The sequence below is a fragment of the Lampetra planeri genome, chromosome 33 (genome assembly GCF_965212315.1).
Source record: "Lampetra planeri chromosome 33, kcLamPlan1.2.h2, whole genome shotgun sequence".
In the NCBI taxonomy this organism is placed as follows: Eukaryota; Metazoa; Chordata; class Hyperoartia; order Petromyzontiformes; family Petromyzontidae; genus Lampetra; species Lampetra planeri.
This window is the reverse complement of record NC_136139.1, coordinates 10,938,893-10,963,716: the sequence shown is the minus strand read 5'-3', so window position 1 is coordinate 10,963,716 and position 24,824 is coordinate 10,938,893. Positions and strand designations below refer to the sequence as shown.

Here is a 24,824-nt window from a genome sequence, read left to right as displayed (position 1 = left end):
TACAACCATTCACTGGTAAGACCACCTCAGCTGTACTCAACTCCGCTCACTTGGTATCGCTAATTAAGGCCATCTCACTATCTCCAGGTGATTTGCTCGTTAGTTTCGATGTAGTTTCTTTGTTTACCAAAGTTCCTGTGCTTGACACCATTGCAATAATTGAAGATTTGGTCCAACAAGGACTGAATGCTGATGTACCGGCCCTGGTGAGACACTGCCTCACCAACACTGACTTCACCTAAAATGGACAAACAAGTTGAAGGTACTCCAATGGAGTCTCCCTTATCTCCAGTTATAGCCAATGTTTTCATGGAAAATTTTGAGACAGATGCCATCCAGGCATCCACCCTATATCCGTCCTTGTGGAAGAGGCACGTAGATGACACGTCGTCATCTGGCCACATGGCCGACCAGCTCTGGGCAAATTCCTCAACCACATCAATTCCATACACCCAGCCATCACATTCACCATGGAGGTGGAAAAGGTTGGCAAGTTACCATTCTTGGATGTTTTAATCGAAAAGAGAACAGATGGCTCAATGGGACACTCTGTCTACAGGAAAGCCACCCATACGGATGCCTACCTAAAACCTGACTCCCACCACCATCCATCCCAGAAGAATTCCCTCATCATAACTCTACACCATAGAGCTCGATGTATTTTCGACCGTCATCACCTAGCCAGTGAACTAGAACACGTACACCAAGCTCTCAAGATACATGCACATTCAGACTACACAATCCGTAAAGCTATCACCCAAACCGTTGGGAAACGAACCATCTGAGGACCCTATCAAAACCATCACCTTGCCATACATAGCAGGCGTCACTAAAAAGATTTCCAAAATCATGAGCAAACACAAGATCCAGGTTCGATTTAACACAGTACATAAAATTCGTGATCTGATCCCATCTGTGAAGGATGTGATCCCTGACATGCAATACCCCGGCGTTTACAAACCAAGCTGTGTCTGCAGCAGTCGTTTAATATGGGGAGTAGTTATTTGATATTTTATTTGAACCTATCTACGTGACTTTACCGAAAGACCCAAGAATATGAATTCCTGCAGTCACGAAAGCTTTAAGTCGATAATAACAAAGTCGCCCAGCCTGGCCCGCACGGCTCTATCACGGGGCTCGCGCGGCAACGACCGGTGTCAGCGCGCCGCCTGCTGGCCGCTCAGAAGCCGTGCAGCAGCAGCAGAAGTAGCAGCAGTAGCAGCAGCAGGAGCAGTAGTAGAAGCAGCAGCAGCAGCAGCAGGAGTAGCAGCAGCAGCAGGAGTAGCAGCAGCAGGAGTAGCAGGAGCAGCAGTAGCAGCAGCAGGAGTAGCAGGAGCAGCAGCAGTAGCAGCAGCAGTAGTAGAAGCAGCAGCAGGAGCAGCAGGAGCAGCAGTAGCAGCAGCAGGAGCAGCAGCAGCAGGAGCAGCAGCAGCAGCAGGAGCAGCAGCAGCAGCAGTACGCTCACTGGAAGTGTGAGGATCAGACACTGCCGAGGTGAAGCCAGCCGGGTGGTGGCGGGGGGTGGTGTAAGCGCACCCCTGGCGATGCGGTGCTTAGGAGGCAGGGGTTGGTGGATCACGTAGACATTTGTGAAACTTCCAAATCCACCGGGGCTGCAAAGTGTAACCCGGAGATGAACTATAAACATTTTTTTTATTTTACCAGGTAACATCCACTGAGCTATGTAGCTCTTTTTTCAGAAGCGACCTGGCCACAAACGATAGCTGAACGAAGTGGTGTGTATCATCACGTGGAAATTCAGCCAAATACGCTAAATGCGTGATGTTGATTCTAAATGTGAATGAGAAAACCGGAGGACCTTGAGAAATATCCACGTGACCACGGGGAGAGAGACACGCAAACTTCAAAGAAACAGGCGTCACGGTTGGGATCAAACCCACAACCTCCTGTATACCAGGCGATGTAGTTAACGTCTCGTCACCGAGGGTTCGTGAGCCCTTGGAACCCCGACTGTGAGAGAGCTCCACGGTGTTGCCGCATTGCGTGCTGCTGGGCATTCTCCAGGCACTCCGATTGTGTCCCGGACAAAGCCAAAATCTCACTGCTGGAAACGGTCGGACAAACATTCTTACCGCAGCACGCTCCTGATCCATCGCACCCGCACTCGGCGAATCTTTCCTGAATTAGTTTAACAAACGAGATCGGACAATGGGGCCGGCGACTCGCGCTTCCGTGGGTGCGGGTACCTTCCAGGGGCTCTCCCTCATCCGCTGTGAGACTCGCGCTGTGGGACAGGGTGAGGTAGGACTCCTCCTTCTCCTCCTTCTCCTCCTCCTCCTCTGCGTGCGCGTCACGTGGGCGACGCTCGCCGTCTCGCTCCGCGGCGCGCGAGGACGAGCCGCCTCCTCCTCCCTGGGAGCCGTCCACCTCGTCGCCTTCGCTTCGATCCGACGACGCCGACGACGCCTGGAAATATTCGCAGTCACCCTCCGTCCAAGTGGTGGTGGCCCCCCGCGCGTCTCCACGTGGCGGCGACGAGGGCCGACCGGGGGAGACGCCAAGCGGCCGACCCGCCTCCGGTGCCGAGAATCTCCCCGCCGGCGCCACCGGCACCGCCACCGCACTTTGCCGCCTCGACCGCCGCCGCGAACAATCCCCGTCCGAGCGGTCCAGCTCGTCGTGCGCGGCCTCCATGCGTCCGGAGGGAACGCGGCCGCTCGCCCCCGTGACGGCCGTCGGTCCCCGCGGGGCGTCGGTCTCGCCGGCGCGTCCGCCGACTTCGTTCTCCTCCACGCGCTCGCGATGGGGCGGATCGGCTTCGGGCTCGGGATGAACGCCGCCGTGCCCGGCGCGATCCTGCTGCTCGGTCGAACCGCACGCGAACGGGCGGCTTCTGTCGGCCGTGCCGGGAAAGCCGCCGGCTCCGACGTCCGGTTGTGGCTCGCGGCGGCCGCGCCGACCTGGACCTGTCGATCGTGCCGTCTCCTCCTTCACCTCCTTCACCTCCTTCACCTGCTCATCCTCCTCCTCCGCCACCGCGTCGGCCTCCAGCGGCTCCCGTCCATCAGGGTCGGGGTCGGCATGCGGAGCGGCCGCCTCCTCCTCCTTGGGGCTGTAGTCCGACAGCTCGATGGCGGTGATGCCGCAGTCGAGCGAGAAATAATTCTTGGAGCACTTGACGATGAGGTTCTGCAGGTCCTCCACGCTGCCCAGGGACTCGAAGCAGCTCTGTGTGGGCAGCGGGAGCGGCGTTTGTGTTTTGTTAGTTCAACAAAACGCGTTCGTAATTCCCCCTTCCCCCAGGTATAGTAAAGCAGCTTCGCCAACACAATGCGTACACGAGGGCGCGCCCGAGTGCGCATAAAGACGCCTATTGCAGTCACTTCAGATCTAGCTCTGTGATGTCTTTTCCCAGGGCTACTTCTCCGACACTCTGCGAGAGTTTTAACGGACTCTGTTCACTTTACGTTCTATTTGTAAGGGGCCGTCCATAAATGACGTCACGCACCTAGGCGGGGGGGGGGGTTAGACATTTGTGACGATGTGTGACGAGGAGGGGGGGGGTTTGAGAAATGTGACGTCACATCAAAATGAGCAACTTTAAATAAATATTGAATTGTTAGAACAACACAAATTTTGATTAATTTTCATTATTAACTATTTGATTATTTAAATTTACTAAGGTCACCTTTTATTTATTCCATGAAGCAGCATTCTGCTTCTCCATGGGAGAATGGAGAAGCATACATTTAGAATTTATTTTAATGATTGTTATTAAACATTTTGATTCTAATGATTCTACCAGGGCTTTTCATTCTGTGGAATGAATATATAATTTGTATAATTGTACTCTCCATTTTGCTTCGTTCTACTACAAAGTTTCAACTATTTTTTTTTATAGTTATAATTACTTTTAATATTTTATAATTATAAGATAATTTAAATATAATATTCTGAACATCTGCATTTTGAGTTAGACGTTGAATATTTTCAAGTGAATTTTATGCTAAATTTAAGCTTTCCAACGCCTACAACATCAAAGTGCAGCGCCACATTAAATACATGGAAATATGGTTTTGGGGGGGTGGCAGAGCTTTGTGACGTCATATTTGAGAGAGGGGTCTGACTTTTTGTGACGCCGTGTGACGAGGGGGGGGGTCAAAAATCGTCCAAAGTCACAAGACGTCATTTATGGGCGACCCCTAATTTTCACCCAACGTACCCGCCCGGAGGTCTCGCACGTCAGTTCCACCCTTCACTGCTAGAGAATGGCCCACAAAAGTGCATATCACAGAACCACTTCAGAGAGACCTTCAAATGATCGCTGGTCCACACAGTAATAGCACCCCCCCCCCCAGCCACCTGTCCCACCACCGTAAGTAATGATCACAGCGTGACAGAGAAATCGATGTTTTTAGTTATGATCTGTCCACTGCGTGACGAAGGCCCCTCCAAGCCGTCGCCATCTCTCACGCTTCTGCGACGTCACAATCCGCCTGGCGACCTGCACGCGGCCTGGATGTGCCATAAACATCGCAGCGGCTTTTGGCTCGCCATTGAACAAAGACGGTCACCGCATCGCGCGCTTTCGGATGCGCTTCTGCGGACGCCTGCAAACGCCGTTGCCTTCCTATTCGGAAGCCACTGGGAGCTAGGCACTTTTAAATCGAGATTGAAAAGTCATTTTTTTTCAAACACATTTTTTGGGGGGGTTTAGTTTGCGGTCCTTCCCCCGCACCTCCGGTTAGCGCGGTCGGCTACGTACGGTGCGAAGGGAAGTTCCACATGCGGTACGTACACAAACCAAGGTGGCACAGACTCGCTTCATCGGCGTTTCTTTGTACAGTCGTCTCGTGACCGTGCCTAGTCCATTATCTCGCGACGCTGGAGAGCCCGGTGTGCATCTCTGTGCGTGTGTACATTGAACTTCTTTCGCGCCGTACGTAGCCAACCGTGCTCGTCGGAGGCGCGGCGGGAGGACAACAAACTAAGCGCAAGGTTTCATCACAGGCGGCGGATGAAGAAGACCTGGACTCGAACCCAGGGGATTCATCACAGGCGGCGGATGAAGAAGACCTGGACTCGAACCCAGGGGATTCATCACAGGCGGCGGATGAAGAAGACCTGGACTCGGTGCCGGCTCCGTGCTCTGCCCTCCCCTCTCGAGCGCCGCGCTCGACAGCAACGGGGATGTGCAGCCGCCGAGTGCGGCCTCGACCCCACGGGAGCCGTGCCAATGTTGCTGTTGCTGCTGCTGTTGCTGCGTTCATGTTGTTCTTGTTGTTGTCGCTGCTGTTGTGTGTTATGTTGCTTTAACGCTGCTGTTGTAACTGCTGCTAATGTTGTTGCGGTGAACGTCATCGTTGTGCACGCCGCTGCTGCTAATGCTTTGTCGACTCGCAGCTTCGTACCCGTGGCTACGCCGTCACGGGAAGGGGAGTTGTAACGAATGGGCAGCGAGCGAGGGACGGGGCAGGGAAGAGAGAAGAGGAAGAAGGGAGGGGGGGGGACGAGAGGAGAGGGATGGAAAAGGGATGGAGACACGGGAGCACGGGGTGCAGGAGGGATCAGAATCGGAATCTTTATTCATACTGAAGGAGGAATCCGATGAGCTATGAAGCTCTTTTTCACAGATGTCCAGTAGAGGCACAACGACAAAGGATACAAAAAACACGACAGGAGTGCGAAGTATAGGAAAAGTGAAAAAAAACGATAAGGAGAGGGAGGAGGAAGAGAGGAAGGAGGAGGAAGAGGAGGAGAGGGAGGAGGAAGAGAGGGAGGAGGAGAGGGAGGAGGAGAGGGAGGAGGAGGAAGGGGAGGAGAGGGAGGAGGAGAGGGAGGAGGAGAGGGAGGAGGAGGAAGAGGAGGAGAGGGAGGAGGAGAGGGAGGAGGAGGAGGAGAGGGAGGAGGAGGAAGGGGAGGAGAGGGAGGAGGAGAGGGAGGAAGAGAGGGAGGAGGAGGAGGAGAGGGAGGAGGAGGAGAGGGAGGAGGAGAGGGAGGAGGAGAGGGAGGAGGAGGAAGGGGAGGAGAGGGAGGAGGAGAGGGAGGAGGAGAGGGAGGAGGAGGAGAGGGAGGAGGAGGAGAGGGAGGAGGAGAGGGAGGAGGAAGAGAGGAAGGAGGAGGAGGAGAGGGAGGAGGAGGAGAGGGAGGAGGAGAGGGAGGAGGAGGAAGGGGAGGAGAGGGAGGAGGAGAGGGAGGAGGAGGAGGAGAGGGAGGAGGAGAGGGAGGAGGAGAGGGGGGAGGAGAGGGAGGAGGAGGAAGAGGAGGAGAGGGAGGAGGAGAGGGAGGAGGAGAGGGAGGAGGAGGAGAGAGAGGAGGAGGAGAGGGAGGAGGAGGAGGAGAGGGAGGAGGAGGAGAGGGAGGAGGAGGAAGAGGAGGAGAGGGTGGAGGAGAGGGAGGAGGAGGAGAGGGAGGAGGAGAGGGAGGAGGAGAGGGAGGAGGAGGCGAGGGAGGAGGAGAGGGAGGAGGAAGAGGAGGAGAGGGATGAGGAGGAGAGGGAGGAGGAGGAGGAGAGGGAGGAGGAGAGGGAGGAGGAGAGGGAGGAGGAGAGGGAGGAGGAGGAAGAGGAGGAGAGGGAGGAGGAGAGGGAGGAGGAGGAGGAGAGGGAGGAGGAGGAGAGGGAGGAGGAGAGGGAGGAGGAGGAGGAGAGGGAGGAGGAGGAGAGGGAGGAGGAGAGGGAGGAGGAGAGGGAGGAGGAAGAGAAGGAGAGGGATGAGGAGGAGAGGGAGGAGGAGGAGGAGGAGGAGAGGGAGGAGGAAGAGGAGGAGAGGGATGAGGAGGAGAGGGAGGAGGAGAAGAGGGAGGAGGAGGCTGCATGAGGGCCTCGACGCTGCTGCACGGAGCGGCGTGCGTTTTCACCGTGGGCGGGGAGAAGGGGAGGAGGGGTTCAGAGTGGGAGTGACCACATGGACGTCACGTGGTTTACGGGTGGCTTGAGAGATGTTTTGAATGTTGCTGTTAACGTCGTCATGATGAACTAATGCTGCGACCTATTTTTGCCAGTATCAAAGTACGAAACATGTAAATAGGTTTTACCCTTTCTGGCAATAGAACAGGAGGTGTTAAGATGTTCAAACACCAAATAGAAACCTCTTGCAAGTAATCAACTCTTAACCACGCATACTGGCGGTGAACATGCAAACAAACACGCTCCGATAATAAACGCTTTGCCTTTGAAACTGATTGGCCTACACCAGAGACATCTTAACACCTGATGCATTGCCAAAAAATGTAAAAGCCATTTTTGTTTTCCACGTGAACTAATGCCGTTGCCGCGCACGTCTCTCCCGTCGTCCCCGCTGACGTCGCGTGATTGCCGCTGCTGCGGTCGTTTGTTTGTCTGTTTGTTGCTGGCGCTCACGTGCTCCCCCCCGCCGCCGCCGCCCCCCACCGCCTGCAGGATGTCGGGCTGGCGCGTGAAGTTCCCGTTGGAGTCCTGCAGGCAGCGCACGATGCGCTCGCGCAGCACCAGCGTGGACACGCGAAGCTGGTGCCACAGCAGGTGCGCCGCCTGGATGTCCAGCAACACCTGTGCGGGTGGGGGGAAGGGGGGGACGGAGGAGGAGGAGGAGGGGGGGAGAAACCCCCACAACCACCAAACTGTTACTACCACACAGCCACCATCCTCAGTTGTCATCTCGTTACACAACAACAACAAAATTAAAATTCGAAATGGCAAATGTCTCGACCACGACCGGCACTTCCACAACCGGACAGCACTTCCACAAGCACACTCCCAGGTGTCACCGTCGCAATCAAGGCGGGCACAAACACAGCAGCCGCAACCACCACAGCCACAGCCACAACTCCACGGCTCACTCCACCGCAGCGGCGCCGAACTCCACCGCCCCACCTGCACGGAGACGGCGAGCAGACGCAGCGGGAAGGCCGTCTCGAGCAAGGCGTGCACCACCTCCACGTGGCTCGAGATGTCCTCGCTGATGTCCTGCGACGGCACGCACGCACGCACGCACGCCACTCAGCCACACGGTTGCCACCCCAGGATCTTATCTAAAAGGAATGTATCGAGCGCCTTATCCAAGGCGGTTTACACGGAGTTAACAACGGTGGTGGAGATGAGGTGAATGAAATAGATGAGAGGAAGCAATGGGGACAAATCTGTGGTGCGTGAATTCCGTGAAAGTGAAATCGATGGCAGTAAATGATGACGTGTAGATTGATTGGATGGGTCAATTAGTGAAAGCCACGGAATGAGAATATGAAGAGGGAGCAGTAACGGTGGCGGTTATGAGGGGGAGATTAAGCGGGGGGGGGGGGGGGGGGTTCGTGGGGTGAGCTAGGGGTAACAGTGAGAGAGTTTTGAGTGCGGAGCGGAAACTTAAGTGAGCGAAGGGGACCGCTTAATATGGCGGGGGGAAGTTTGTTCCAGTGAAGAGACTGGACGAGAAGAGCGAGGAGACATACAGAGAGAGAGACGACGGCAAAGATTGAGAATCATCATCATCATCAGCAGCTGCTGCTGTCCTGGGTAATTTGCAAGTCCTCCCAGGGGGGATTAGATGCCCCGCGTTTTTGTCAGTTGCTTTGTAACAACAACAGCAGCAGCAATAATTATACATTTGAATGCGTCGCTCAAGGCCGTGCGTTGCACACGTGGCCACGCTGCTGTGAGACCTTCCGCCCGTGATGGGCCCCGGTTTTCTGAACCTCAAGGAGGTGGCCACCTCATCCCGCCGGACCGAGAACGAACAGCTCCACGGAAACCGATTCTAGCGCTCTCGGTAAATGACGAGAAACTTCGCGAGACGCAAAAAGTGCACGCAGGCTGCAGAAAAAATAAATCAAGAATAATAACACTGGTCAACAAAAAAAAAACTTTTTTTTCTGGCCTGGACTTTTGCAGCTGTTTTAGACTAATTTCAGGGTGCTGATTCCAAATCTGATCTCAGATTTGCTCTATCACATCAAATTTTTATGCTATCGGCATACCCCATTTTCATTGATTTTACCCGAAATTAACTCTGTCACTTATGATTAAAAGTTGTTGCGAGTCAGTGACTGCTTTAGTGTTAAAATATGGTGCTGTATTTTTAGGATAGTGTGTTTATAATATAATTTTATGTAGATATCCACATTTATTTAATTTTTTTCTTCTGCAGTTTTTATTGAAAACGCAATATTTGATATCTCAAAAACCTGATGTGATAGACAAAAACTGATGCCAGATTTGAAATCAGCACCCCAAAATTACCTAAAAACCGTTGGAATACCTTATGCCAGAAAAAGTGTGTTGACCAGTGTAATTAATGATAATACGGTGAGACCTCGACATTCGCGAGGGGTTGGGTTCTTGAAAATCGATGCGAGAGAAGAATTCTCTGCGAACGTGGAGGCCGTGTTTCCATAGGGAACGGGGGGTTACGTTCCCCGTGTGGCCGACTGAGTATACGCGAGAACATCTCAATGTCTCGCAGAATTGATACTGCACTGTACGTTTGCTTAGTTAAATTGTGCAGCAACACAAATCGATACATGCACCAAGGCAACAAAATATAATTAATAAAATCAATGCATTTTACTAAGTTTCGAAGTTTTATTTACCTTGACGTAAAACGACACGGTTAATTGGAAGTTAACGAGAACTCATTTCTCTAGACCTGTTTCTTCTTGTTGCGTTTAGTTTGTTGTTCTTCCCCCGCACCTCCGATTAGCGCGGTCGGCTACGAACGGTGGCGCGAAAGAAGTCCAACCCACACACGTGCAGCTCGTGCGCCGCACCTTCATAGTCACGCGTCGACAGCACGCGGCACCCACGGACTGCTCGAGGCTACACGGCCGGGGGGGGGGGGGTTCGGGGGGGTTCGCGTGCGGCGCCGACCTTGAGCTGCACCAGGTGCAAGTCGATGTGCCGGTTGCTCGTGTCGTGCTGCACGAACTCCGCCAGGTCCCGCACGCGCTCCGCCGTGCGCCGCAGCCACTCCTCGATCTCGGGCAGGTTGAGCACGGCCCCCCAGTCGGCCGGCGCGTAGAGGGGGGGCAGGCGCTCGTACCAGCCGCCCTCGTCCGCCCAGCCGGCCGGCTCGCGCTCGAATGCCCCCAGGGCCCGGCCGACCGGGCCCGGCCCCACGGGGCGGAACGCGCGGCCGTCCGCAGCGTGGCCGTAGAAGTTCTGGTTCCCCACCCGGGCGTCGCCCAGGTCGTCCTGCATCAGTTTCTTGTCCGGCATCGCGGCTGCGGCTGCTGCGGCGGTGGCCGCGGACGGATCCTCAGCGCCGGGAGGAGCCGGGGGGACAGGTGCTCAAGGAGCGCGACCTGCTGCCGGCCCACCTGTACCTGCGCTCACGGCACAAAAGACAAAGATTCCCCCCCGGATAGCCTTCACGGAATGCTGGGGCAAGGGCCGTGAACGTCGAGTACCTGTGAAGGCCGGCACGGCGCAAGAAGGGGTGGGCGGGCAGCACCACGCCTTTGTGTGCCGAGTGACGATGTTTAGACACTGCACCAGGCACTCATTTCAGGCTGAGTCGACCTAAGGGAGGCCCAGGACCATTTCAGATAACTGATGTTGGCCGTGAGCGGGAATCGAACTTGAGTCGCCGGGTTTGTAGTGCGGAGTGTTAACCGCTACACTACCGCTCACGGCACACACGCGCACACACTGACACACACACGGACACGGGCGCACACTGACACACACACAGACACGCGCGCACACTGACACACACACAGACACGCGCGCACACTGACACCGGGCCAGGCGTCTCTGGCGTGTACACCGACGTGTATTGTGGTGGTTCCCCGTGGATCACCGCCGACCCCTGAACAAAACGTCTCCTCGTGGACCACGGTGCGGTGAGATGGAGGCGACGGGGTTCTACGAAAACGAGAACTCGTCGTCGCCCGCGCCGGTTCCACGAACCGCTTCCCGCGGCCTTGCGGAGGGCGCCGGCGTGGCGCGCGAACCGCCGGTTGGGAACCACTGCCCCGGTGCGCGCTTGCCAACCGCACCGATTTAGGCGGCAGGCTGCCGATTTATTTAGCAACCGCACCTCCGATTAGCACGGTTGGCTACGTACGGTGCGAAATAAATTCAACATACATAAGTACATAACTACCGCCACGCCCCACCGCCTTCAAATAATTATTTCCCAAAAAAGACAAATGCGTATGCAGTTAAAATTATTGAATAAAATCGGCGACCTAACATTGAAATCGTTCGGGTGGGAGAGGAAGCCGGCAGCAGAGTAGCGGTGTTGTGTTTCTCACCGGTACAGATGCCACATGCCGGCACCGCCGGGGGGCTCATGGGCGCCTCCCCGCACGGGTGGCCAGGGCCATCTGCTCCGCCCTCACTCGCCACCGCCAGCGTCGACGGATCGTTCGTAATTATCAAGTGAAAAAAACTAAAATAAGAATCCGCTTGTCGGCTTCATTACCGGCAGCATCGTAACGATCGCTTAGCGGCAGCGGCAATCAGCGCACCGCGCCGTGAACCCGGCGACCCCCGAATTCCATTAACGGCCAACATCAGCGGCGCGCAGCGATATCCGAACCGGTCCCAGGCACCGCACCCCGCAACCAGCGCGGACCGGCGCGGCCCATGCCGCGCATTCGTGGCAAAGCCCTCCATGCAGCGGTGGATCGACGAAGAAGGCCCGCGAATTGAATCACGCGCCGACAAAAGGGCCACGATGCCTCCTGCTGGCTCCGGGGGTGGGTAGGGGGGGGGGGGGCGTCGTGGAGCTGGGAAAGCACTCACGGAGCGGGGAGAAGGAACCCAGCGGCGCTCATCCGGAACGATGGATGCGTTTATTTATTTATCCGCGTATTTATTTATTTATGCATCGCTCAATGGGGACGTCACCCGCTGCAGATGAAATTTGCACCCCGGCCCGATCGTCCGGACTCCGCAGAGGACAGCGACGTGGAGCCTCGCATTTACGCACAGCAGGAGGGTGTCGACAGGAAACACGGCGGAGAAAGAGGCCGCGCCGAGAGGAACTCTTTCGTCGTCTCACTGGCTACCCGTGCAAATGAGGTGTTGCATATTCAGGTTTTATCCAGGTAAAGAAATAAAGGCGCTTATGTATACGAGTGAGCCTGGGTCGGGTTGCCACCATTTTCACTTACTAATATATCTCCGGCAGCCTATGGGTCTACGGTTAGCACGACCTCGGTTGGTACACAGGAGGTCGTGGGTTTGATCCCGACCCTGGCGCCAGCTTGCGTGTTCTCCCCGTGGTCGCTTGGATTTTTCTTCGCGTCCTCCGGTTTTTCGCTCCACGTTTAGAATCATGCATTTCGAGTACTTGTCCGCGAAAAATTTCCACATGATGATAAGCCACTTCCGTTGTGCTATCATTTGTGATGACTAGGTCACTGCTCAAAAATAGCTGTACAGCCCAGTGGGGCCTTACCTGGTAAAATGGCAATATAGTCTAATAGATTTAGTTTAGTTCTATGATCAAAACTGTGCAGTTTTCCTGTAATAAAGTTCAGCACAGCAACACCGGAACAACCCACTGCCTGTAGCCATCCCAACACAGGTGGCGGTGGCAACGCCTCCGGGTAGATATCGTGGGATACCTTTTTGCGAGTATCAAAGTATGAAAAATAAGAATAGTTTTTACCCTTTCTGGCAATACCACAGGAGGTGTTAAGATGTTCAAACACCAAACAGGAACCTTTTGTACAGAATCAAGTCTGCATTAACCACAGGTACTTGTGGTGAACATGCAAACAAACACGCTCTGAAAATAATAGATTGCATTGCCTTAGAAACTGATTGGCCTGCACCAGAGATAGCGGCCTTCTTCATGGCCTGGTCTCACCGCCAGTGTCAGACCAGAGAAGGACGCCAAAAGGCGGACAGCACAAGGGCAATGCCACGCGTATCAGAGCATTTAGACCTCGGGGTGAGCAGCAGCTATAGCATGGGACATTTCGCCAGTATTAAAATATGAAAAATGAGAATAGTTTGACCCTTTCTGGCAATAGAACAGGAGGTGTTAAGATGTACAAACACGAAAGAGATACCTCTTGCAAGAAATCAAGTACTGCGTTAACCACAGGCGCCTGTGGTAAGCACGGTTGGCTACGTACGGTACGAAAGAAGTTCAGCATACATACGTACACATGCACGGGTGCCGTATTCCTGGTTGTCTGGGTCAAACCCAGGCAGGTGGCAATCCAATCACAAAAGTTTTGAAGACTCAAATATTGCCAACAAATCCACCGCACGCTGTATTCCCGTTTGCGAATTTTTACCAGAAAATTTGATCCGTGTGTTCGTTTGATTTTTTATTAATTTAAGCTTTGGCGAGGTTTAATTTTCTACTACACGTCAGACATTATTTTTGATGGCAGGGCCGCCCCGTGCAGGAAGGCAGTGGCCGGGTTCGCCTCACGAATCTTGTATCGATGCGTGAGCGTAAAACCTCAGAGCAACCGAGGCCAAAACAGAAGGAACAAAATAAAACCGGGACGCGCAAAGCAAAAAAACCCAGGCCTGCATTTTTAACAGCCAAACGCAGAGAATGGATTTTGTGTTGTTGCTATCTCATTCACAGGGCAAATAATTGACATCTTGTTTTCGCGGTTACAGACGTCAAACTTAATTCGAGAGAGAAAGCCTTCACGCTCGACTAGCAGGGAGAGATGAGAGAGAGATGAGAGTGCGAGAGATGAGAGAGAGATGAGATGAGAGGGCGAGAGATGAAAGAGCGAGAGATGAGAGAGAAAGATGAGAGAGCGAGAGATGAGAGAGATGAGAGAGAGATGAGAGAGAGATGAGAGAGATGAGAGAGAGATGAGAGAGCGAGAGATGAGAGAGATGAGAGAGAGATGAGAGAGCGGGAGATGAGAGCGATGGTGGGGGGGGGGGGGGGGTTGAGGGTGCATTGGGTTTCCAGTGCTGCACAAATTGGAGTGCAAGGAGGCCTCGTCTAAGTCCATTCCGAGGGCGCCAGCCATGCGAGTCCACGGCAGCTGTCACCGAGAAGGGCACTCTCGCGTTTTCATTGCATTACATCAACGTCGGGATTTTTCCGTTTTATCTCCAAGCGCGTTCCCCGCCTCTCCGACCGGCGTTGTGTTACGAGATTAGGGGGGCCGTGTCCCCCCCTCCGCCCCCATCAGAATGCTCCGTGTGGCGGTGAGCGGCGCATCGCCGCCTCTCAAAGAGTGGCCGTGTGGGAGATGGACGGCGTCGTCCTCAGAACAACTCCAGGGACGGTTCAGCCAAAGGAAGGGCCCGGAGCATTTCGTTTCGCTCCGTCGCTCGTCAACCGAACGTAAATGTTCATTCACGGAGGTGCAAGATCTCTCTCTCTCTGTGTGTGCGCCGCGTCCTCTCTCAAAGTCGATCATCACGACCGTATTTCCATTCAGCTGTAATTAAATTCGCTGTCTTCCCCGGCGTCTTGTACCTATCAGTGCGTCCGTTCAAAACACGTTCGTATTCACTCTCTTCTTCTTGGTTCTTTCGGTAAAGTCACGTAGAAGGGAAGTAATAAAATAATAAAAATAAAACATAAGAAAATAATTCTGACGACGTTTCGGCCACAACGCAAGCAGCCGTCCTCAGGTGAAAACCAGGTCTGTCGAGGCGACAGCGTCTGAATGAAATAGCACACGTGCTTGGAGCATATATGTAAGCTGGGTTGGAAGGAGGGGAAAGGGCGCCTTGACAATGAATTTGCATATCAAGAGGAATTTAGCATATTTATGGGAAATGCAGGTATGTGATTAGTACTACATATGCCCGTGCATTATGCAGGACGGCTGCTTGCGTTGTGGCTGAAACGTCGTGAGAATTATTTTATTATGTTTTATTTTTATTATTTTATTACTTCCCTTCTACGTGACTTTACCGAAAGAACCAAGAAGATGAATCCCTGCAATCACGAAAGCTTTAAATCGAAATTCACTCTCTTGCTATCTCAGTACAGGTCCCAGAAATCTAACTTTGCCTTTCTCTCGTGATTCTTGTGAATTTCATTCGACACAATCAGCTGCGTTCATTGACAGAGCCAAATCCGCAGGGGCTTTTTTTGTTGGTATAAAGGTAAAATAAAATAAATAAAATACAAACATTTTGGTTTATTTGTTGTCATTGCTGTCGTTTTTATTGTTGTTATTGTTGTTTTTGTTGTCATTGTTATTGTTTTTGTTGTTATTATTGTTGTCGTTTTTGTTGTTTGTGCAGCAATTACAAAAGCAAGGATGGTGAGAGATGGTCGCACTTGGGAGAGGCCTTCACGCAGCAGTGGATTGGCCATGGCTGCTGTTGATGATGTTTCCTTGCTGTCATTGGTGACCGGGCTGAGACCCTCACACCGCGACTCTCGAGATCCCAGTTTAATCACGGACGGCAGGAAGTGCCATGGTGACAAGATGTTAACTACCTCGCCTGGTGTATAGGAGATCGTGGGTTCGATCCCGGGCCTGACGCCTGTTGTATATTTGGAGTGTGCACGTTCTCCCGTGATTGTGTGGATTTTTCTCCGGGTCCTCTGGTTGTTCTCTCCAACATTTGGCTGCTGTAAATGTCCACGTGATGATAAGCCACTTCGTTGAGCTATCATTTGTGGCCAGGTCGCTTCAGTGGGCCTTACCTGGTCAAATAAAACATTGTTAAGTTTAGACAGGCAGCACACACTGGCATCAGCCATGCTGTCACGGAAACACCGAAGTCACCCCCCCCCCCCCCACAGAAGTCATCCCTCTCTCGCCGAGAGCTCGGTGAGAAAACCTTAGCGGTGGAAAGCGTTACCCTCCCCTCCTTCCACCACGACCTCTCAGCGTGGCCAGCTGCACAGCTTCATTATTCGTGGGGCACCCCAATGCCTCGAGCCACGATGAGAGGGAATGAAAGAACGTTCTCTCCACGTGCAGCACCATGCCGATGATGGAGGAAGTCAGAAGTGAGACCGCATCAAGGCAGGCGGTGAGCGTGGGCCGGCAGGTTGACTTGCTGGAGTCAGTGGAGTGAGTTCCTGCTGCTCAAAAGTGCATTGAGTCATTGGTGCTCACACCCTGCTCACGACAGCTCTGCTAAGCCAGTGGTGGGAAATTCCACGTTACTATGGCGGGGTAAGTCTATACCGTTGTTGATTGCCCCCACAAAGTGGTGCTCGTTTTATTGACCCGCCGGGGGGGGGGGGGGATGATGGGCTGAGTCAATGCCCCCGCCCTCCAACTAAAATTTGAACTCCGCGACTTTCCAATTATGGGGCAACTCGCCTGGTCGGCCAAGCCACGCGGCAGGCAATGAGATGTAGAACGTGGAGTAGAGTAGACATCGCCAAACTCCGTGCGTCTAATGTAGAGGTTGATGATCGCCGTTGAAGCCGAAGATGTTTTTTGGGATCACGTGGGAGAAGACACTTGCGGGAAGCACAAACGGCCAAGGATGGAGCCCTGTGTGACACCTCGGGCACAGGGGCTTCTGGGAGGGAGGCGGCCCCTGTATAGGGGCGTAGACGGTGCTGATCTTAAAGGTGCATTGAAAAATGTTGATACTCCGACTGATGCTTCTGCTGTTGTGGAGTGACTCATGCAGCCAGCTATGGCTGCAGGGTTTGGTGGTACGTTTATGTCGTTTATTGTGAAAATTCGGTCACAGTTCCTATAATCACTGTTACATTGCTTTTATGGCTTTATTTAGGTGATTTCGAAAAGTTTTTTGGTTTGGCCATGTTTTTTTTTTTTTGGCCATGTTTGTTTGTTGTAGTACGGAGTTAGACTGATGGCCTTAATCTAAGTTGTCTTGTGGTTGTTGTTGTTGTTTGACTTGCATCCCACTGGGATTTTTTCACACAGCGTTGGTGTACGGTGCTTTTTCTGCAATATTTTGCTGTCTTTTCTTGGATTTTTCTGTTTGCACATAATCACATAGTCACTTTAAGATGTTTTCTTATTCATGTTTTAGTTTTTTGTTTGTTGCGGTTGTACCCGATTCAAGAGCCGAATGGCTCACAGGGCTTTACCTAATAAATGAAAATGAAAAAAAAAACCTGTGGCGTGGGAGGCGCGAGCGGGACCAGGGTGGAGGTGTGGGTGGAGACGCCTCCATAGCAGGGGAGAGGTCTCGGAGAACTAGGAGCGAGTTCGGATCCACGATCTGAAGAGAGACGGAGGTCATTTACCACCTGTGCGCAAGCAATTGCGGTGGAATGGCCCTGGCGGAAACCTGATTGCACTGGGTCGTGGAGACTGTGGAGGGACAGGAGTCATGTGAGTAGGTGACCCCTGCTATGAATGAGCGGCTTGAGAGAGGATGGAATTTTTGCAGGGATTGCTGCGGTCCAGTGCGGGGAGTTTCTTCAGAATGGCAGTGAATGGCTTGTGCAACGATTCGTGGTGCGCTTTGTACTCCACGGGTCTATGGCCAGTGGTTATTCTCAACCTTTTGTTGGCTGCTACTGTTGCACCCCCTCCCCCTTGTTGCATTTTGTTTGAACTGAGTGCACCCTCCCCCTCTTGCCTGACCCAACACGGTTCTGAGGAGTAAATGTATGAATAATGAATGTAAATATTTGAACCAATTGTCCATTTTGTGAGGTGTCCTAACGAGCTCGTAACTGCAAGCGAATACAACTTCAACGGACGCTCGTCATGCGAGAGGTAAATTATTCGCGCTCGCTGATGACTCTTGAAAGCCACATTGTTTACGATCACTGGGGTTTAGGAAGGTCTTCTGTATAGTTCTAGGTTGCCGTATGGATTACAATTTTATCGAAGTTGTTTCATATTGGCAGATGCGTACATGATTATTCAGCAATAACTCTGACCACGTACGATATAATTTCACACGTTTATAAATCACCCCACGTACCCCCTGGGACATTTCCACAAACCCCCAGGGGTCCACGTACCCCCAGGTGAGAGCCACTGTTCTCTGGGTCTCCATGTGAGTCTGTGAGGCTCTATACGAACATATGGGTCTATATCTGAGTCTGTGCCTCTTGATGCGACTCTATGGATCTGTATGCGAGTCTGTGGGTCTCTTTGTGAGTTTCTGACTCTCTGTGTGAGTCTATGGGTCTCTGTGTGAGTCTATGGGTCTCTGTGTGAGTCTATGGGTCTCTGTGTGAGTCTATGGGTCTCTACGTAAGTCCATACATTTTTGTGTGAGTATATGGTTCTCTGTGTGAGTCTATGGGTCTCTGTGTGAGTATATGGGTCTCTGTGTGAGTCTATGGGTCTCTACGTAAGTCCATACATTTTTGTGCGAGTATATGGGTCTCTGTGTGAGTCTATGGGTCTCTGTGTGAGTCTATGGGTCTCTATATAAGTCCATACATTTTTGTGTGAGTATATGGTTCTCTGTGTGAGTCTATGGGTCTCTGTGTGAGTCTATGGGTCTCTGTGTGAGTCTATGGGTCTCTACGTAAGTCCATACATTTTTGTGTGGGTATATGGTTCTCTGTGTGAGTCTATGGGTCTCTGTGTGAGTCTATGGGTCTCTACGTGAGCCCATACATTTTGTGTGTGTATATGATTCTCTGTGTGAGTCTATGGGTCTCTGTGTGAGTCTATGGGTCTCTACGTGAGTCCATGAATATGTGTGTAAGTATATGGTTCTCTGCATGAGTCTGTGGGTCTCTGCTTGAGTCTACACCACAAAATGCAGCGTCTAAATATGATTGCATCTCAAGACCATCGTGCAGACAGTGTGCACGTTTATAATATAGAGATACAGAGGCAATTAGGGCCCAGTAAAAAAGAAAAGTCTTGAACGTTGATGTCAAGAGGAGCTGACAGAAAACATGGATGGCTTGGGAACGAGAGGTTCAGACAGAGGGAGCAGCAAAGGAGAATGAAAGAACTCACTGCAAGCTGGTAGGGGCCTCGCTAATTTATCTTTACAATTTTAGGTGCGGCTAACTCGGCCCATGAACATTATCCCATCATACTATTTGGTTCTTTCGGTAAAGTCACGTAGGTGAAGAGAAAAATAATAAAGAATAAAATAATACAAATAAAATAAAATATAAATGAAAAACAAAGAGTATGGACCCTTGCAGTCACGAAAACGTCAAATCTAGAATTAACCCATCATGTTTAGTTAAATAAGTAACACTTCGTGGTAAGTCAATAATAATTGTGGTATATCATTTTCTGGCATAGGAATGTGGAAAGTCCACCACTGGCTCTAGGTTCACTCACTGGGAAGAGCAACGACCTGTTCAGTGCTCACTGGAGCAGGAAGATGCCAGATCTTCTAATTAGCTAAATGAGGAAGTCATGGTACATGTCATAATTACTCTGAGAGACAGATAGAGGAACGTGTGGTTTGGAGAACACCCAGCAAGTAAGAGATGTCACGTTGACTGTTCAGAAAAAGTGAGTGAGCTTTCGCAGGACAGTACTGTATTTATACATTTTTATCTAACCGGGTAAGGTCCATTGAGCTATGTAGCTATTTTTCAGAAAAGACCTCGTCACGAATCATAACGCAACGAAGTGGAAAATCACGTGGAAATGTATAGCAGCCAAATACTCTAAAAGCATGTTGATTCTAAATGTGGAGGACCCAGAGAAAAATCCAAGCGACCACGGGGAGAGAGACATGCAAACTCCAAATATATAGGCGTCAGGGTTGGTATTGTACTCACCTCCTGCATACCAGGCGAGGGAGTTAACATCTCGCCACCGTGGCTAGACGGGACGATGCACCGATGGTCGAGACTAACGACGGAGTGGCAGCTAAAGGAGGGGACTCGCACGAGAATATATCGGCCACGGAGATCGAGCGACGAAAACAGATCGTGTGAAAGGTGACGCGTGGATTGTTACATCGGCTTGGGGAGACCTCCAAACATCAATGGAGTGATCATGGCTGATGCTTGCGGTGTAATAAATGGCGTTAATGTCAACTTATAACGCTCCACCACCGCACAGCATTCGCTCGCTCTCGTAGAGAAAGAACAACTCAGAGCCGCGAGGAGCCACGCGGGGAGTCAGCGCCACCAACAAATGCCCAGGCTCTGCGGTCCTCTACACATGAAGGCGTTTTATCGGCCAATCAACGAGCGTTTACACGCGGGAGGAAAACCGGAGCACCCGGAGAAAACACACGCGTGCGAGGAGGAAACACTCAATCCCGTACCAACCGAACAGGTGGGTGTCCACATTTCCGCCGTGCCGCCTTCTCCTGGCAAACCAGGGCACGGCACCTCCTCGACACGCCCACAGGAAGGGAGGGAGTGTCGCTGCATTTGCGTGCGGTCATCCACCAACCCTCGCTGCTGCCTCCCACGGTGCTGGGTTACAGGCAGCCACGCGCGTAGCCACCACCACTGGGCACGTGCCAAATTTGGGCGTCGTGCAGAATTCCACAGGCTCTTAAATAAAACACATTCCTGCGGCGGCGTGGTGTATTCCGCAAATATGGCCGACTGCGAGGGTGGGCACAAGCCGGCGTGAGTAGGTTAAACGTTGAGTTTTATAAGGGCACCACGGGGTGACCAGCCCCTCCCCACCCAGCCCCACCCCTCCCACCCCCTACCCACCCTCCCTACCCAGCCCCTCCCCACCCAGCCCCTCCCCACCCTCCCCTCTCCACCCAGCCCCACCCCTCCCATTTTTGGATGCACGACGGACGGACACAATAATCCCCTGTGGGCTGGTGTAACCAGGAGGTTCCTACCAGTATTATATTTTGAGAGCTTTGTCAAACCATGGGCAGATGAAGGCCTCCCCATACCGTTTATGTCGGTGAGGGAAGTCATTTGACCATACCTCACCACACTTGGTCATCATGGCAGCTCCTTATGGCTGTGATAAGAAGCGGCCCAATTTGCAAGAATGTGAAGCAAAATCATAATTTGCCACGATCAGTCCACTGCCGGATGAGGGCCTCAACTTTATATACGACTGCAACGTCATCATTGTAACGTTACTGATGGCAACACAGCTTTTCGGGGGTGAGGCGGTGGTCCGGTCCTTTACGCGCCGCACTACGAACCCGACGACCTGAGTTTGATTCCCGCCAATGGCTCAGATCAATGGGGAACTGGTCCTGTCGCTATGTCCCTCCAACTTTGTCAACCCGCGCTGGCCAGCGCGGTGAAGTGTGGGTCAAACAACGCCGCGTCACGAGCACGGCGGCATGGGTGAGGCATTAGTCCCGCAGCGGATTAACGAACGGCTGTAAATCGTTATTTATCCCTATCGTGAAATGCGGACGATGACGGAGTTGCTGCCAAAGGAAACCAAAGCGGCTGAGAGGACGTTCCACTGGAGGAGATGGAGCGATGAAATCAGCTCGCGTGAAGGTGCTCGGTAGATTGATAGTTAAATGCATTTCACATGTTTAACATGGCCATTATTCAGATAATCATTACAATGCGATTTTGTTCGACAGAATTGAGATTTGTTACGTTTTCAACGTTTTTTTTCTCCAATATTCTGTCTCCTTAAAACGACTCCACGGATGTCAGGTCGCCCTGCAAGAGGCAATGTTGCACGCGTGTCGACGGGCACTGCGTTTTCATGCCAGTGGCCAATTCTAGAACGATGTTTACTCACTTGACATATAAACTCCCCCCCCGGCCAAAAAAAACATCCAAACAATCCCGTCGACAACAGAGTGGGCAATAAAGGGGACACACACAAAACATCGAGAGAATGCGAGACGTTCCAGCCAGTTGAACACGTAGTGGGCTTTCGTGACCAATATTACTCATAATAAAGGTTTTTGGGTTAGATCGCGTAAGGGGCCGTCCATAAATGACGTCACGCACCTGGGGGGGGGGGGTCAGACATTTGTGACGATGTGTGACGAGGGGGGGGGGGGTTTGAGAAATGTGACGTCACATCAAAATGCGCAACTTTAAATATAGACAACACGTTCTACTTAATTAAATAGATTTTATGTTTTCTCCTACAACATCAGAGTGCAGCGCCACATTAAATACGCACTACAATGACAATAGTTTAAAGCGATTTGAAGCATGTTTTAAGTTTGGGGGGGGGGCAGAGCTTTGTGACGTCATATTTGAGGGGGGTCTGACTTTTTGTGACGCCGTGTGACGAGGGGGGGGGGGTAAAAAATCGTGCAAAATCGCGTGACGTCATTTATGGACGGCCCCTTAGTATAAATGTGCAAATCGATGATGCTGGATGTAATTACCAGCGAAACGTCGTGCTACTCAGATTGTAAATGTTGTGGATTTACTCTCCAACACACCGGTCGGCTGAAGTAGTCACTAATTGGCGTTTTGTTGACGTGACAAATCCATTACTAATTGGCTGTGTCGGGTGGTGGAGGGTTACGCACATTTATACTTACGCGATCTCACCCAACAACCTTTATTATCGACGTTTCAGCCATTGGCCCTTCCTCGTGGCACATGAAGCGGCAGGCCAGAGGTACATAAGAGCGGATGTTAAGAGTTGTCGACTGAACCTTGTGTACAACATGGGCAGAGCTGGTGAGGATTCAACTGTTAACCTTTCTTCTGATGACCAACCTTGAAAATGGGCACGTGAATAGTTACCTAATAGCTGCTATTGAGCAGCAGACGCAGCCTTTCAGAATGAAAAGTGCATTTCCAAATAAACCCATTTCGATTAAAGGCTAAAAATAAATGTACGAGACTTTGCGTTGCGCATTGCGCGACGACTTTGCGGGGGAGGCCATCACCCAGCAGTGGATTGAGCATGCAGGGAGAGCTAGAGAGAGACACACATTCACTGTACGCGCCTTTTGAGCGGTTGAAGGGCCCCGCCCTTGCCGTACATTTGTTGATTGGAAGCCCCCTGGCTGAGATCACGACACCAGACACCTTGCCAGCAGCCCCAAGGCGAGCCGTGCAATCGGCGCCCCCTACAGCCCCCAAACCCCAAGGGCAAGCAGCATCTAGGCGGAGGGTTCTGTTAAACTGGGCAACATTTTTGCCCCCCCCCCCCCGTGTCTTCCGTTCAAATAAAAATAAGCGTTTTTTTTTAAACCAGAGAATATTGAGAAATTAATTATTATAAGTCGCATTTCCCTCCGTACGCGCGCGGGAATTGAAATAATGACATCTTCGTTCTTGACATTTTAAATTCCCCACCCGCCCCCCTCGCATTTGGCGCGCGCGCACCCGCCACCCACCGCCCTCGTTGGCCCACGCGGACGAGGGCCCCCCCCCCAGACCTCGGCCCTCGTGGGGGGCACGAGGGCCCCCCCCCGTCCAGCAGGGAAGGGCCACGCCTCGGCCCCGTCGCTCGACTCGTAGCTCGCGGCACACCGAGACGCCCATTTGTCCGTCGGTATTGACGCCGTTGAGATAACGGTGAAACATTATTCTTGTGTCCTCATATTGTGTTAACAGGCAGCAACAGCATCAACAGCAACAGCATCATCATCAACAACAACAGCATCATCAACAACAGCAACCAAGCAGACACGTCACGAGTTGATTTTTTGCTGCTGCGTTTGGCAATGGTGCACACGCACAATTAACAGCAACGGCTTAACACATCAGTCAATAAATAACACTGTCGCCCTAAAAGGAATTAAAAAAATAACCCGATACCAGTGAACGTTACGCCCAATGGCCCTCCTCCACAGCACATGGAGGCACACACAGACACAATAACATCATTATTTACACACACATACGCGCTTGTTTATCGCTGATAATTTAAACGAAATAAACACGGAACGTCGTGTTGTCACGATGTACATTATGAAATCGTTAACGTTTAAGCGATATTAACATCATAATTTATGATTATTGTGAGCGGTTATGGTTCGTCAATCCACTGCTGGATGAAGGCCTGTGAGTGAAAGGTGTCTCGAGCACCGACCGCACACACAACCATAGCGTGCACGATATCAATCACAAATTCCGAAATAGCCAATTGCATTTTCAAGACAGGCCTCGCCTCGCCTCTGTAGTCGCCTCTGGCTCGTCACAGATGGGCGCGCTCATCATCCGAGCCGTCACATTAAAACACGCAAACAGCAACAAAAAACAACCGAGGCCTACATTTTAAAATAAAAACAAAGCGAAGACGTGTTCAGTATCATGGCCGAGGGGTGAAGCGAGAGGCAGCGTCTTACCCGTCCGGCATCAAAAATCCTCTCGCTCTCTTCCCCGATCCTCCTCCTCCTCCCTCGTCCCAGCCACGCCCGCCAGTGATGCTGGTGCTGATTCTGCCTCTTAAGATGATGCTGCTGATGCTGCTGCTGCTGTTGCTGCTGCTGCTGATGATGCTTCTGCCTCTTAAGATGCTGCTGCTGCTGGTACTGCTGCTTATGATGATCACGGTAATGCTGCTGCGGCTGATGTCACTGCTGCCTGAGATACTGCTGCCGTCTGCTGCATCTGATGATGACGACGATGCTGCTGCTGCTTGCTGATGTCACTGTGCCTGTGAAACTGCTACCGATTGATGCTGCCTCTGATTTTGCTCCTGGCTGCTGCTGCTGCTGATGATGTCGGTGCCCTGCCCTTCCCCTCTCCCTGACGCCGCTCGGCAGCCAATCGCGGGCAGGCCCTGGCCGAGGATCCTGGGATACCTGCTGGTTGCCGGGGCAATGGGGACGTGATGGACTTGCTTAATGAGCGAGGGGGACAGCGGGAGGGATGCAGCAGCGGTCAGATGATGGCAGCAGAGGGCGACCGCCACGCTGACCTATCCACGGCGGTGTTGTTTATTTGACCGATACACCGCGCGGGATGGACAACGTGCTCAAGTGATTCGCAACGCACAGGCGGGCACGCGGCGCGGCGTATTTCATATTACGCAATGGGCGAATGCGACCACTGTGGATGAGTTGAGGGGTTGCAGAGAAACGCGTTCAAGTGTTGTCACGGGAGGCGTGCATGTGGTTTCACAAAACGGTCTGCAGAGGGCGCACGCGGATAAGAAACGGGGTATCGCAAGGTCACGACTGCAGCGGA

The 24,824-nt window shown here is 52.3% G+C and overlaps 1 protein-coding gene across 1 annotated transcript in view; it reads right to left on the bottom strand.

Annotated features, from left to right (window-relative positions):
- The window catches only part of LOC144729841 (uncharacterized), a 105,255-nt gene extending 80,885 nt beyond the window's left edge, over nt 1–24,370 (bottom strand). Inside the window, exons 1-5 of the mRNA XM_078610358.1 lie at nt 23,981–24,370; nt 9,800–10,254; nt 7,814–7,906; nt 7,322–7,489; nt 2,208–3,189 (exon numbers count right to left, since the gene is read on the bottom strand). Coding sequence (XP_078466484.1) covers nt 2,208–3,189; nt 7,322–7,489; nt 7,814–7,906; nt 9,800–10,147 — 1,591 coding nt within the window. The 5' untranslated portion in view covers nt 10,148–10,254; nt 23,981–24,370. The remainder of the gene's footprint in view (nt 1–2,207; nt 3,190–7,321; nt 7,490–7,813; nt 7,907–9,799; nt 10,255–23,980) is intronic.
- Between the last annotated feature and the right edge of the window lie 454 nt (nt 24,371–24,824).